Genomic DNA, 14,053 nt, shown 5'->3' with positions numbered 1-14,053 from the left:
GCATTCCTCTCCGGATAAGGAAAGTCCAAAAATACTAAGGGCACTCTGTCACGGCGCAACCGTCGCCGGCAGGACTTTTACTTCCATCGAAATACGATGGAGAATTTAAATTACCGGTTAGACATCGAGCATCGTCCTCGTTTAGGTCTAAACGTTGATTAAATGGCAGCGATACCGGGGCGAATCGAAATTTGTCGGGCTAAAAACTGCGATACGTTTTACTTACCATACAGAGCGAGCAGAAGCCACCTTTTCTCCCGCATATTGGCGCTACTGTAACAAACAGGAATATTCGTAATTAATTTTATGCAAGAATTTCGCAAAAGCGATTCGATGCCAGCTCGATATCGTAGCCACACAGCGGGGTGGGTGTTGAAAATTTGAACAGAGGTGTATTGGCGGAGCACTCGATATCGAATCGTATAGAACATAATCGAGACGCAGTTCTGGCGTGGAGCGTAGACCGGTACAGGCACTTGAGCATATGGGAACGGTTAGGAACTTTCTCTGTGCTGTCACCACTGCTAACCATATAATGCAAGGATAATGTAGGTGTTATATAAATGCACGATCACGTAATACCGGGTGTGACTTTGTCGTCGCTGCTGCGCACGCCACCTCTGTTAATTATTCGAACAAAGGGAACCTTACTGCCCGGGTACCCGGTATATTTCTTCCACGAGTACTCGACAAATGAAATTTTTTCGAAACGGCTACCCGGCCTTGTACGTGGAAACAGCGCGGAGAGCGCTCGCTACTCGCTGCCAGGCATTTTAGCCTGCGTATTCCGATTCATTCGTCGAATTATATCGCAAGCTTTTTGGCACATTCCGAGCGGATTTTCTTTCATATCGAAACGGAAACCGGTGAAAGTAGCCAGGCGATACGTTTTCATTACGTAATTCCGATACTTTTCACCCTTTTCTGTAATTAAACATTCTATAAAACGCGTATACGCGAAACTAGGAAAAGATAATTGGAACGAGGCACGGAGAAAATTTTACCGGTTTGCCCGTGACGTTTGACGGAGCGATTCCCCATATCGGCGATCGAAATTTTCTATTCCCCGTCTCGGTTTCCGATAGAAAAATCTAGTCCAGCCGGGTCAATCGTGGTGTATCCTCGCATTAATTAAGCGCTCTATCGCGCTCCAGTTCGCAGACGGATCGTTATCGTCGGTGTAAAAGTGGCAGGAAAAAGGAGGAGGACGTCTGGCTCTCCTCGCTGAAACAGGGAATCGCGTTATTCGGTTACACAAGTTTCGTTATTGCTTTCTTTACTCGTGTCACAACGAATGTACGAGTTCTCAGGCGTGCTGGGAAATTCGTGTTGTTGGTTTCATTGGGAAGAAGCCACGATTACGCGAACGCGTTTAACGCGTGCGTGTTCTGGCCATTTTGGAAATACCGTACGATTCTCCGGCTATCCGATTCGCCTGGCGAATCGTAGGAACTTGGAAACACCTTTTGCCAGTCGCGGAATGAATTACGTAGATGGCGTATCCGTTTATACGACCAGCGCGAACACATTTTCTCCAATCGAGGATTCCTCTTTAACGAGTTGCGCGTGGAACGCGACACTCGTAACGTTACCTTACGGTAAATTACGTTATGTTACGACACGCGTAACGGTCATCCTACGACCGCTAAAGGTCACCGGAAGTAACGGCTGGCACGACCGGTTGCACGATCGATTTGACTTTTCCAACAAATTATAATCCTCCACTCTTCCATTTCAAGCGTTTCGTGCGAAAATTCCACGAAATTCAGTGGAAACTTGCATTTGTTCGACCAGAACAAAGAATTCTCCTTCGCCCACCGACTCGAAAAAATCAAAAATATCCTGACGCGAACCGATCGCGATACAGCAGCGCTCTGTCATTTCTTCCCTTAAAGATATTCGTGATTTTTCAGATTAACCGTTCACAGAAGGCGTGGTTAGAAAACCCGATAGCCTTCGAAACACGTACAGGTCGGTGCAGCAAGCTTTCATTTCCTCGTGCTTGCTGTTCGGACAGCTATCGACGTTGCGTTATCGAGTAAATCGTTACGAAGAAGCTATGCTCGATGGCGGCAATAACGACGGAGGCGACGAAGGAAAACGGTTATCGAGTGACCGTGTTCCGCTTCGATTCGTGCGAGTTTCCGCATTTTTTCCAACGTTTTTCCCAAGACACGCGTTTCAACGAGTCCGGCGTTTTCCCCGATCGCGAGTTCTCAATCGTAGAAACAATTAGTTAAAAGCAGAACGTGAGAATTAGCTGCTCGCTGGTCCCATTCTATCGTCCGGATCGTTTTACCGTGATCGTGTACGGGGCAAACGGGGCTCTCGGGTTCACCGGAAACTCGAATCACCGATGGCCGTTGCGCAGTGGAAAAAGTTGTCGAGAGTCAGCCAGGCGCTTATCAGTGCGTGCCGGTAAAGTCCACCGGTCTTTAGCGAGATTGGACACATTCCACGGAAACGTTTTTCGCGGCGAGGCCATTTACTTTCTCGCGAGAGTAGATTTTCCCGTGGCTAACCTCGCGAATTCGGATTACCGTTAGGTAACGTTATTGCTGTTGAACCGAGCGTGCACTCGATTCGCGTTTGTTCTCTTGTCTAACGTAAGGAATCGGCGAGGTCAAGGCACGAGGCAATTAAGTTCGATCCTGAATAAGAAAGGTAACGCGATTTTTGCTCCGTCGTCGGATCGCGGATACGCGATATGCGATACGTGTTATATCGAAACAAGGGAAACACGCGCGTTTCACACGGTCGCTGCTAGACGCTTCTTTTATCCGTGTATTTCACGTTCATTGGGCTAAGGATCGCTGCGTCGTGTGGGTAGAAAGTGTCCCGTCGAGACGAGCACCGGTGTAATGTACATTCTACGCGAACGTGTGCTCCGTCGTCGTAACTCGTTAGACACTTGTTGCATTCGCGGCACACGGGCACGTAATTTCGCAGAGTGGATTCTAGGTGTTTGTGGTCGGACTGCGATGATGCTACTCGCTCGTAGCGTTCGATTAAAATTAGCAGCTGCGACTATTATAAGCTTCGCGGAGAAAAGCACGTGAAAGATAGCGAGGTAGACCGCGAATATGGGTTTCTTACGCGTCGTTAATCCTCGACGTCGTTTAGGAGAAGGATTGCCACTTTGTACGTAGAAAGTGTCCGATTGTGCAGGCGAACGTGTGCGCCAATAGCGTCGATACTTGCTCGAGGAATATGAAACGAGACTAAATCGCGATTGCTGTTATTCCGCTGCTTGAACAGCTGTTGCAACCGCAGGAAATTAGAATGAAGCAGCTTTATTCTCATGCAAATTGCGCGTCGTTTCCTTCGAAAACAGGCCTTGAAAGTTTGGGAATACATTTCATCGTGTCTCCTCCTATTCACCGACGGAGATGTGAAAATCGAGCATCGTTACTGCGAAGGTGTGCCTTAATGCTGGCTGGTTTTTCGTGTCAAGGTGCTAGAATTATCCGGATTAGTCGCGTGCGTGTAAAGCTGACAAAAGCTGACACGCGAAACCTGGTCTGATCCATACGTGTGCTTGACACCGGAAAACAATGACCGTTGTATCACGGGAAGAGGAAGCTTTCTTAGTTCGACGAAACAACGATCCTCTACGTCAGAGACGAATTTCGAAATCCCTGGGTATCCCGATGGTAATTCCCCGCGACTCCTTTTCACAATGGCCCTCGATATTTCACGCTTAGCTATCGACGCGATCTCTGGTAACGCTTTTTTAGCGTATAAATACAGACCCGGAGGATCGTTCGGCAAATATAATCAATCTCGCGTCGGGTAAAAGCGGCCAGCTTACGTAATTGCTCCCGGCGTTCATTCATCGATGGCAATCCTTCTCCAAGTCCATCGCCACGGAGATTTCTAAATTCGCGATATTACCTCTCGGGTACGCTCGACCGGCAGTCGAGGACGCGAAGTTAATTTTAATCGATAAACCGAAAATTTTTCAGGAATACCGACCGCCGTGAGAGGCGGCGAGCGGATTGCTTTTGCCGCGGCGAGAGAACCGGCTTCGGAATAAATGATTTCACTCTCCACCGTGAATAAAATTTATTCGACCGTAAAATGCCGCTCGCGACGTTTTATCGGCACATTGTGTAAGCTTACCGCGACAAATAAAGCGGCGCTACACCGCCAGAACGATGCAAGACTCCAGCAGCTCGTGGGGTTGCGTGGCTTTTCCTTTGTCTTTTCTTTGTCCTCGCTGTTCCGTCGTTGGCTCCACGGTCGAAACAATTAGCAAGAACCGTCCCGAGGTTAGCGAAGTGAACGGTATTGATAAAGAGGAAAGTGGCAATAAAGATGCACGCTTTCCATTCGCAACGGTATAACGGTAGCCGCATTACGCTTATCGACGGTCGTTGGACGATTTCGAGTGCAATTTCGCCATCGTTCCGGGGAAAATTTTGTAACCAGGGTTCGACGTAATTCCAAAACCGCAAGAAAGTCATTGCGCGCTGGGAAGAAACTCGCCTTGGAATCGGAAATTCCATCTTTTATCCTCTTTTCCTCTTTCTTCCAGAGGAAAGAGGCTTTCGCGTGTAATTAGCGCAATTAACGTGTCGCGTCTTTCCTTGCCGGAGGAACAATCGCACGTTGTGAGAGCAGAACGAGGACGATGCTGAATCGTACGAGGGACGTTTTACGATTGCTTCCTACCGTTTCGTAAATTATACCCACGTCTATAAATTACACGGCCGCGCAGGCTATCGAAACGAGCAGCTCTCGTATCATCGACATCGATGGCGAAGAGAATTACGAGAACAAGACGGTACACCAACGTCCTCGAAGTTTCTCGAGACGAGAATTTCCAGCACGATTTTCATCCGATCGTTCGTTTACTTTTGAAATTATCCCCGCTTGGATACTAGATTCGCGATTATCCGTTCGTGGCCTGTCTCGCGATTTCGCAAACGTCGTTTGCATTACGCGGGAGTACCGTTCGCGAGGAATAGATCGTTCGAAATTCAACGATCGGTGCAGATCGTGCGAGCATCATCGAAAGTAGGTATCGCGCAATATTCACGCGTGCCTCGTAGAACAGCCTGACACACTTCGTTTCGTTTCGAAAGCGACGTTGGTCAAATTTCGCTTTATCCTAAGGCGAGAAATAGCGTGGACGAGGAACTCGTCTCTTGCTCGACTTTATCCTCGATAACCGATTTACTACACGGAATCTTTATGTCCGCTGCGAATGCACGGGACGAGGCCGTAGATCGTTAGGGACCACGCATGGATCTACCGAGAATCGTTTCGATGTTGAAAACGAAGGGCATACCAGTTTTCGGACGCGTCGAAACGCGAAATGCAGCGAAATACTTCCAACAATTTCAAGGGAACGAGAATAGTCGATAGAGCGTGGTTCCACGAATCATTTGCATCCTCGACCGAGTAGACAGCATCCTGGCGAAGAGGCGACCACGGAATACCACGCGCCGCCATTGTTCGAGAAAGAGAGAATTTCGAAACGCTCTGGGGTCCGGAGACTCGCAGGAGAGTAGAGTCGGTATATTCTAATGCCACGTTATTAGAGATGGACGGCGATGGTTCATTACCCGTGCCGGTGATATTCATTTTCGAGGCAACTCTTGGCAAATGGAACTTCGAGGCCTCGCAACCGCAGAAATAACGCGAGGCCCTTGAATCGTTGAATGGAAACGTCGTTAACCTTTCGGAAAGCGAGGTGGAACGGTCGAGGAAGATTCGATTAGGAGATTAAACCGCGAACCGTCCTAATCAATGTCCAATTGCGCATCCGTGAAAAGCGAAGGTGACGCAGGTGTAATAATCGTGTTCGACGCGCGGCGGCCGTTCTCTCTGTCGGAATCTGTTCGGGGCGCGGTTCACGCCGGGGCAGAAATTATCTCGGTTTTCGTGGCGAATCGCGACCCGGCCATTAAGCCTATTCCGGCCGTTCGATTACGACGAAGTAGCTCGTTTATTTTTCCGACGGCGTATAGCGGGAGAAAGCAGACCGCGGCCGGACGACGCGCGTTCTCGTGTCGTAACGCGGCGTTCGCTTGCGCGCGCGCGCGCGCGCGCTCGGACGCTCCCGATATTGTTTATCGAAAAAGATCTTGGTAAAATATCGATCGACGTGTCGGGACAGCCCGCGAAAGCGTTCGCGGATTACGCAACCGCCGCCATCGCAGTTGCTAGTTTATGCGCGATCCGGCTGCGATTCCAGTCCTATAATCATCGGAACGAGCAGCCTATTTCTTATTTTTAGAGGGAAGCAAACGTTCGTTTTCGAGGCTACTTTCCTCTCGCGCCGCGCTTTCCTTCTCATTTGCTTGATCCTGTCGTGGATTCTCAAGGCTTTCACATCGTGCCTTTTTACAAATAGTTTCTCTTTATCTCAAAATATATGGCGCTACAGTTCGATCGATCGGAATCGCGGTCAGGGTGGAGATTTCAGCGAAAAAACGGTGGTTCGCTCGAATTTCGATCACGAAATGCTCCTCGGCAGGTAAAATTTTCTTCTTAGATACGTAGGAACGATTTCGCGGTGTCTTGGATAATTAGGGCGCCTAGGCGTGTCGCGATTTTAACTGGCTCCTCGTGAAATAAATTCACTTTCAAGCGTGTGTTGAATCGGCTACGGAATCCGTCGATCGAAAGTGAACGTGGACGCGTTAGAATGCAATAAGGAGGAAGGAGAGAACGAAAGGGAGACACCGAAAGAGGGAGAGTGGTTGGTCGAGGCACTGTCGAGGTTACGGAAAACCGCGAGATTAATCGGCAAAGTAGCCGATTCGCCGTTCACGGGAGAAGTTTCTTCGTTTCCATAGATCGGTGATAAAAATCAAAGCTAGAATTAACTCGCGCATAAGTCGATTAACGGTTAAAATTACGCTCGCACCTTTATCGCCTCGCGGTGTCGTAAGCCGCGTAACTCGTCGGGAACGTTACGCTGCGAGTTATACGCTGGTGTAAACCATAGAAGTATAAATTCGTTTCACGGTACGAGCCGACCCAACCAACGATCGAATCTGTGAGAATGAAACTGACTCATAGCGTTCGAATTTCCCGTCAATCTCGAGCAGGAACTCGGTTATCCCCAGCTTCTTTCCAGTATGGATTGCGGAAATATTCCGTAAAAAAAAAAAAAAAAAAAAAAAAAAAAAAATACATGCATATGCGAATGGCGATTTTCTTGACGCGTGTCGCTGATTCGCGTGTGTGTACTCTTAACACGTGCACCGACCCTGCGCGTATTTCCTGAAACGAAACTCTGCTCGTTAACGTTGTTTCTCGGTGAACAAGGAGAATAGAAATTCGCGCGATTTCATTCCTACCGATGTTCGCAATCGGAGCTAAAAAACGCACGAAAATGCGATCACACTCGCGGAACACGCGATTAACGTATCGCCGATGTTTCTTTTTTTTTCCTTTCACCTTATTAAACAGCTTCGAGGGAGATGGCGAGCGTAGGAGTTGCGTTCTTCTTTTTTCCCGAAAGGAAAAAAAGGAATGGAAAGTCGGGCGCACGGTAAATTCGCCGATAGAACCAGTTCGCTTTCGTTGTCATCCGAAGGTGTAAAAACGTCTGGTAGAAAGAGGGAGAGGATGCGGTAGCCAGCGAAAGTCCTGGCGCCTTTATCTTACTCCTGAAGCTCTCGCAGAACGTTCGATCGTCCTTTCACGATTTCGAATACGTTATTTATGTGCGTCGATGTGGACAAAATTTGAAACGACGGATCGCTCGTGTCGCGTTTCAAACTCGAAACTCGACCGCGAGGCCGAGAAAAGCGCGTTGCGATGCTGGCGACGCGCAGTTTTCTCTTCTTACGAAAATTTCGCGCGTTTAAATACCAGAGCGTTGCGTTACGCTTACGATCTTTTCTTTTTTCGACTATATCGGGCGGAGCGAGTCGGTTCGAGCGGTTTCACTAGCCGCGAGGTACTGCTCGAGTCGGCTCGAACGCTCACGTGGAGAGATTGTCGCAAGAAAACGCTGACATTCTGGCCGCGGGCAGAAGCCGACGACTTCTGCCGTTTGAATAAAACACTGTGATTACCGCCGCTTAAGTAATCCAAATTTCATTTGCCTTGGTCTCGCCTGCCCGAAGCCGATGGCAGGAAAGGAGGCAACGTTCGCGGGGTATAAATAGCGAAGGAATCGCCACTACTTTCGCCGCGTTAATTTCGAAAACTCTCGTATTCTAGCGACCAGCATGAACTCGATTGCCTTTTCCGTTCGTCCTTTTTCCGAACCGATCAAACTTCGACGCAGACTCCCGATGGAATTGGGAAAAATTTGCCGCGTTCGGGTCAAGATTAATTCGAGTAGAAGAAAAGACACAGACCTGTCTCTCGGCTCCGTTGATTTTTCGTTAATCCCTCATGAAAGCACCGTCCTCACATCGAGGCGCACTCCAAGTATATACTTGTAACACCTGTACACCGCGCGAATACTTCTCTGCCAGCGAACGATCTTGAGAAGGCACTGTCGGCGGAGGCGCGCTCGGCAACTCGAGTCTGGACGAACGGGGGTGGATCGATGGTCGAATTTTCGAAAGGAATCACCGGGAAAACACCGCGTTACTTGTTCTGCGCAAGACCGCGTCCGGTCCGGCCAGAAGACTGCGCGATGGAAGTGGAAAAGCCAGCAGCAAGAGCGTTGTGCTCCGGCCAGCGTCGTCTGGTCGAGCTTTCTACGACGGAGGATAAGGTCGAGGAGGGGGTTTGGATGAACATAGGCGCCTCGGCTGCCCTCGCATTGGCGTAGCTCTGTCGAAAAAACGGTCCCCGCCGAGCGAAAGGTTCGCAAGGAACACCTGCGTCGCCACCTGATAGTCGACGTGAATGCAACTCGGATTCGAACCGAATCGAAGCCAGCCAATACGCGGGCGAACCTTTCAAACTTGACTCTTCAGCGAGACGAGTTAGAAGGCCATCCATTTATCTGGATATCTTGCCTGCGTCTTACTTTTACCGGACATTTTTCGTCGCGGTGCCCTCTCGTCCCAAGCAAACCTGGACAAAGGGTGCACGTAGTAAACGTACCTCGAACGGGGCTGCAAAGGTCTCGTACCGCCTTCAGGGGATTCCGACTGGTGCATCCCGGTGCCCTTTTCTAGATGATCGAGCTCATTCGTCGAATTCATCGCGATCGTTTCGACTTTTTGAAAGATCGATCCGAAGAAACCAAGTGAAAGTGGAACGCGTCGTCTACCGACAAAGGACATTGACGAGGACAATATTCTCCAACTCGGAGACTTCATCGTGCAGACTACGATCCTACCTAACTCGAATCGTGATCGATAAGGATCGCGTACGTTGTTTCCTTGGCCAATGACAACGCGCTCGGTTCTGTAGAAATAGGAAGTTCGATTTCCCGTAACGCTTGTGCTACGATCCTTTCGTAATCGAACAGTGTCAGGACGTGAAAAAGTGATTGGCTCTTGAGGCGAGTCAACTGGCTTTTCGATAAATTATCTTCAGGGTCACACGAGCATCGGGCGAATATAACCGTAGCTATCCGAAGAAATTATTCTAATCAATTCCGATTATTCCAACGGATCCTTGCTAATCTCGAGTATACAATCAGTGGAATTTTTCAATTTCTAGAAGAAAGCGTGCGATGATGAACGTTCTAATGTCCGTCAAGAATAAATCATCTTCCAAGGATTTGCATCTTAATCAGCGAGACAAATGGCGATCAGGATCAAATGGCGATAAACTGGAATCCAGTCGTGTCCATGAGATCGATCGTTTCTTCAAAGTTCACTGCTTTCTCTAAGGACAACGAGTCCTTTCTTTTTCGAGATTCAAGGTTCTCGTATCCAGTCTCCCATTTTCCACGTTCTCTTTCTCGAAATGCGGTCGCATCCGCATAGGGGTTACCGATTTATCCGCGCTCGAAGGACGCGCGAAACTCGAGTCCCCTGGAGTGCAGAAAGGCAGGAAGGTAGGAAGCTGATTCCAGTTAACGCTGCAAACGTAAATCTCCATGTTGCTTTAACGCTGATCCAAGGATGTCCCGCTGTAGCTATAGCGCGACACGCCTGTTGATCTTTGAAAGGGGATTGTCAAGAATTTCAGGACAAGGCATCGGATACGCCCGTGGCATTTGCGCTCGCGATCCGCTCTCGAGGAGGAACGTCTCTCGATGCGTATTCTTTTACGCGTGCGGAATTTCAACGCGCCGCACGTTACACGTTGCAATTTTATACTAATCCTTCGTAATCCTGCGTAACGCTTTGACCTTCTGCAGATGCTGCAGGATTGTTTCCACGTTAGATAGCTCCGCGATCTCGTAATTACGCGGAGCGTGGTGGCAACGATGCTATCCGTGTACTTTGCATTATATTCGTGTTGTCGGTGCGACGAAACGTAATAGGGATAAAGGCGTTCTCCGATGACTTTGGCCTTGGCGTGCCAAGGAACGTGCTCGATAGACGGAAGTTAGAGTTTCGTAAGTAGGCACACCAAATTTCTATTCGTTTGCGTAACGTCAGAATCATCGATTAAAATTCTTCGCTGTACACGGTGTAATTACGTGTCACTCGAGATCGGGAAGAAGAATCGACGGATGAGGCTCTTGTCTAAGGTTCGGACGAACGGGGTTTTTCGTTTCTGATCGGCCTCGAACGTTGCGACCGAGTGTACATGCAAAACGTAGACGGAAAGTGTAGCGTCGAAGGCAACGTTTGACAGGAAAAAAGGTAGGGAACGAGGTGGCCGTTTGCGACGTCCACTCACTTTCTATTGTCCGATCATGCCAAGAAATCGTTCGACGCGATTTCGACTTTTGCGCAGTGTCCAGTGCACTGTTAAGGCCTCTTCTTTCTTCCCTTTGTTCTTACTTGGCACTGATTACCGTATAAAAGCTGACCGTTGCGATTAAGGTAAAGTCCACACGCCCACTTCGGATACGTAGGAAAGAAGTTAATGCATCTGTTGTTCTTTATTAAAGAATCGAATCTGTTATAAGGCGGTTAAGAGCTATTCGAACGATTTATCAGAACATATTGTACGATCGAGTTTTAATAGTTCCATGGAGGTGGGTGGTACCTGTGACGAAATTCTGTCGAGGGTATAGCTAGAAGCTCGAACAGCTCGTAACGATTGATCAACGTGTAATTTAGCATCTGAGAATATTACAGCGTTCTGTTTGCGCGTTTCTCCGCCGGCAAGCTAGGAACTCACAACTCGTTCGACGAATCTCGCTTCTATTGAAATACTCTCTTGTCTCGAGGAGGCTGTACACGTGAATATCCTTTGTTTGCACGCGTTTAAATGTTCACCGATTACAAAATTAGATTAGATCTTGTTCCCGTTCACGTCTCTGTACAGGTCGTCGTTGATACCGTACAGTCTTGGCGAATCGTTGCAATCAACCTGTGGTAAAGAAAAATAGTTGCAAGTAGTTGTCAACAATATAATAATATTGTCGAAAAGTGAGATACACCGAGAAAGGAGTACCTTGAACCACCAATCACATACGCGAGCCGACTGACTGAAAACGGTGCCATTTGGACAAAGGAAACTGAACATGCGCCCATTTGGTAAACACCAGTGCCATACCTAAAACAGAAATAATCAGAATCGTAGTAGTCACGAGGTGGTCACGAGGTATAAGACAGTAACGCAAACTTACCTGACATCTAGCTTCAGGATCGGCATAGTAACCAGGTAACTTGCCTCCACAGGTAAACGTAAGGCCGAAAGGTACCGTGTCGTAGATCGGATAATCCACGCCAGGTGTGTAACCGTCTACTTGCTGAAATATCAGTAGAGATCGGTTCGCGAGATGTTTCGAACGACTTGTATCTTAATTAGCGTTAATTACTCGATACAAATTGGTTTGTAACGCGTAACCCGATGACGAAAACCTTTCGGAGGCTGTCTACGGGTATCTGTAGGATATCTAGGATAATCGAATTACAGCTTATTTCAATTCAAACAAGTTGCGCGAATTACATCTTGATTTCTCTCGAAACAAAGGCAATTAGCTAGAAAGACGCGACTGTGAAAACCATTATTTACATTGCAATTCTCCTGGCTCTCTGTCGAAACATCACTGACAGCTTTCGTCATCTATCATCGTTCACAATGGAATGTGGACCAAGCAAGGATGCACGCTATAAGTCGCACTTCCTTTCTTAGGACTTTATTACGCACGATTCGCCGGGTGCTTATTAAATCGTTAACAAATATTTGCGTTCGACTCTTCGATCGTACGACGGAGATAAAGCACGCGAGGGTGAAAACGGAAAATGGAGTTAATGATCCAAGCAGCTCCTGAGGAGCATTTAAACTGCGTCGGATCAGAAGGGAATCTCGCTGCGCGATCTTTTTCGCAACTGGCTATCGGTCGAAATGAGAAGAGAAAAAGAGGCTGTTGCGACACACGAAACGCCGGATCGAGCCAGTCCAGTGCGTGTACGTACCGATGTCTGACCGGAAGTCGGGTTACATTGTTCCCCGCAAGCGGATGCGCATCTCCGTACCTTTGTATTCGATCTCCCGTCCACTACTACGCGCGCAACCGCAAAGCCAGCCAGTGCCTCCACCCTCTCGACGTGACGGGTGATTTCGATGCCTGGCAAGAGAGCACGGCCGCAAACGGACGGCGTAGTTACCGCGCGCGAAATTAGGGTAGGTCAGGGTTCTTCAGCTCGAAGATCATCGAACCTTCTGCACGAGGAACGAAAATAATCTCGTTCGAGATCGTTTCGTTGGCCAGAATCGATGGCGAGCATAGGATACGATCGGTGAATTTAATCGGAGAAAGAAGAGAGGACAGTATGACCGTACAACTATCGTAGTTGCACAAAATGGACGTCGAAGAATGCTGCGAAACGTTATAACGACTCGTCGATTTCTTTAAAGGATTAAGAAAGAATCGAAAGGCGCGTACCGTGAATGTTAACGCGATAACCATCGACGTCGGATTAATTAATTATTTTCAGTTTTCTGGCCGCTGCCTCGACGGCATTGAAAATTCGGTTCCCTTCGCGTTTCGAGACGCGTTCACGGCCATCGTTTCCGGTGAAAATGAATATCCTCGTGACTCGGTGGTCGCACGATCGCCTATCGATAGACGTGCGAATAAAGCTGCTGTCGATGGATACGTAGATCGTAACTCGATGAGAGCCGTTTCGTAACTTCGGAATCGTGGGCGGTTTTCGGGGACCCAGTGCTGCGATCGCGCAATCCCGCTCATCCGTAGACGCAACAATCGCAGGGAGAGACACGGAAATTTTCGACGATGTACTCTGAACCACTTTGTCCAAGGAAGCGTGGACTGCGCGCGAGAAAGCACGTTCGCGCAAGACGGGTTAATTAATGAATTACTTCATGCTGCCACCTGGGGAAGATGACGCGAGAAGATACCGTCCTCCCTCTGTCATTGTTGCACGTGAGAAAGTACAATGAATATAATAATTTCGTACTTTAATTCAGTACGGGTTTCGTAAAGGTATTGTGCCTGTAATACACCCCGCTGGGCGTGTTGCGTAATACTTTGAACTTTGAATGTAACTTTTCCCTCGCGACATTCTGGCCATCTTGTAACTTACCGCCATTGCCTGGTACAGCTGAACAGCGCCGTAGAGCAGGAGCGCGCACAAAATTTGATACCGCGAAATCATCTAAAATTTCAGAGGAAATTTTCATATTAGTGGATCTAAAATAATTGGAAAAGAGATCGAAAACATCCTGTTCGTTTCCTCGGGAAACGTTACATCTTATCTCGATCACTTTAGAACTAGCTAGCTTCAAGGGATCCAACGATATTTCCCAAGGTTTCCAAGTTCTTTCAAGCGGAGGGAAAGAAAGTATGCCTTACCTTTTCGTAAAAGATCCAATCACCTTAATCCGCAGTATCCATCCACGTGGTGTTCATTTATCTTAGGATGAGTCTCGATCTTGGATCTTGGCACAATGCACTCACCGGTCCCGATCCGCTGGACCTACGCCTGTAAGTTCGGTCTCCACGGTGTTACGGGCAAAGTTTCTTTCTCGAAGGATGCTACCACGAAGTGGTGGTATATATATGGCTTTAGAGATCGAGCAGAAACAAGAGGGG

The 14,053-nt window shown here is 48.2% G+C and overlaps 2 protein-coding genes across 4 annotated transcripts in view; both read right to left on the bottom strand.

The window, feature by feature from the left end:
• The window catches only part of LOC108551777 (zinc finger CCCH domain-containing protein 13), a 17,608-nt gene extending 9,009 nt beyond the window's left edge, over positions 1–8,599 (bottom strand). For 2 of the 3 annotated variants that reach the window (XM_017906039.1, XM_017906041.1), the window contains exons 1-2: positions 8,325–8,599; positions 227–273 (exon numbers count right to left, since the gene is read on the bottom strand). In XM_017906039.1, the coding sequence (XP_017761528.1) occupies positions 227–263 (37 nt within the window). In that variant the 5' untranslated portion in view covers positions 264–273; positions 8,325–8,599. The remainder of the gene's footprint in view (positions 1–226; positions 274–8,324) is intronic. The other variant, XM_017906040.1, reaches the window with a different exon arrangement.
• Positions 8,600–10,925: 2,326 nt separating this feature from the next.
• Positions 10,926–13,968, bottom strand: LOC108551776 (uncharacterized). The gene is made up of 5 exons (XM_017906037.1): positions 13,814–13,968; positions 13,545–13,616; positions 11,621–11,743; positions 11,446–11,547; positions 10,926–11,361 (listed from the first exon to the last, which is right to left on the bottom strand). Exons 2-5 carry the CDS (start codon positions 13,614–13,616, stop codon positions 11,284–11,286), a joined length of 375 nt encoding a protein of 124 aa, XP_017761526.1. The 5' UTR covers positions 13,814–13,968; the 3' UTR covers positions 10,926–11,283.
• Between the last annotated feature and the right edge of the window lie 85 nt (positions 13,969–14,053).

The sequence above is a fragment of the Eufriesea mexicana genome, unplaced genomic scaffold, assembly GCF_001483705.2.
Source record: "Eufriesea mexicana isolate 0111107269 unplaced genomic scaffold, ASM148370v2 scaffold5018, whole genome shotgun sequence".
NCBI classification, from domain to species: Eukaryota; Metazoa; Arthropoda; class Insecta; order Hymenoptera; family Apidae; genus Eufriesea; species Eufriesea mexicana.
The sequence above is the reverse complement of the archived record's forward strand: the minus strand, read 5'-3'. Positions and strand labels throughout refer to the sequence as shown.

Coding starts and splice junctions, on each gene's coding strand:
- LOC108551776 (XM_017906037.1), bottom strand. CDS start 13,616: ATGATTTCGCGGTATCAAATTTTGTGCGCGCTCCTGCTCTACGGCGCT. Junction 11,744..13,544: donor AGCTGTACCAGGCAATGGCG/GTAAGTTACAAG, acceptor CTGATATTTCAG/CAAGTAGACGGTTACACACC. Junction 11,362..11,445: donor TATGTGATTGGTGGTTCAAG/GTACTCCTTTCT, acceptor TCTTTACCACAG/GTTGATTGCAACGATTCGCC.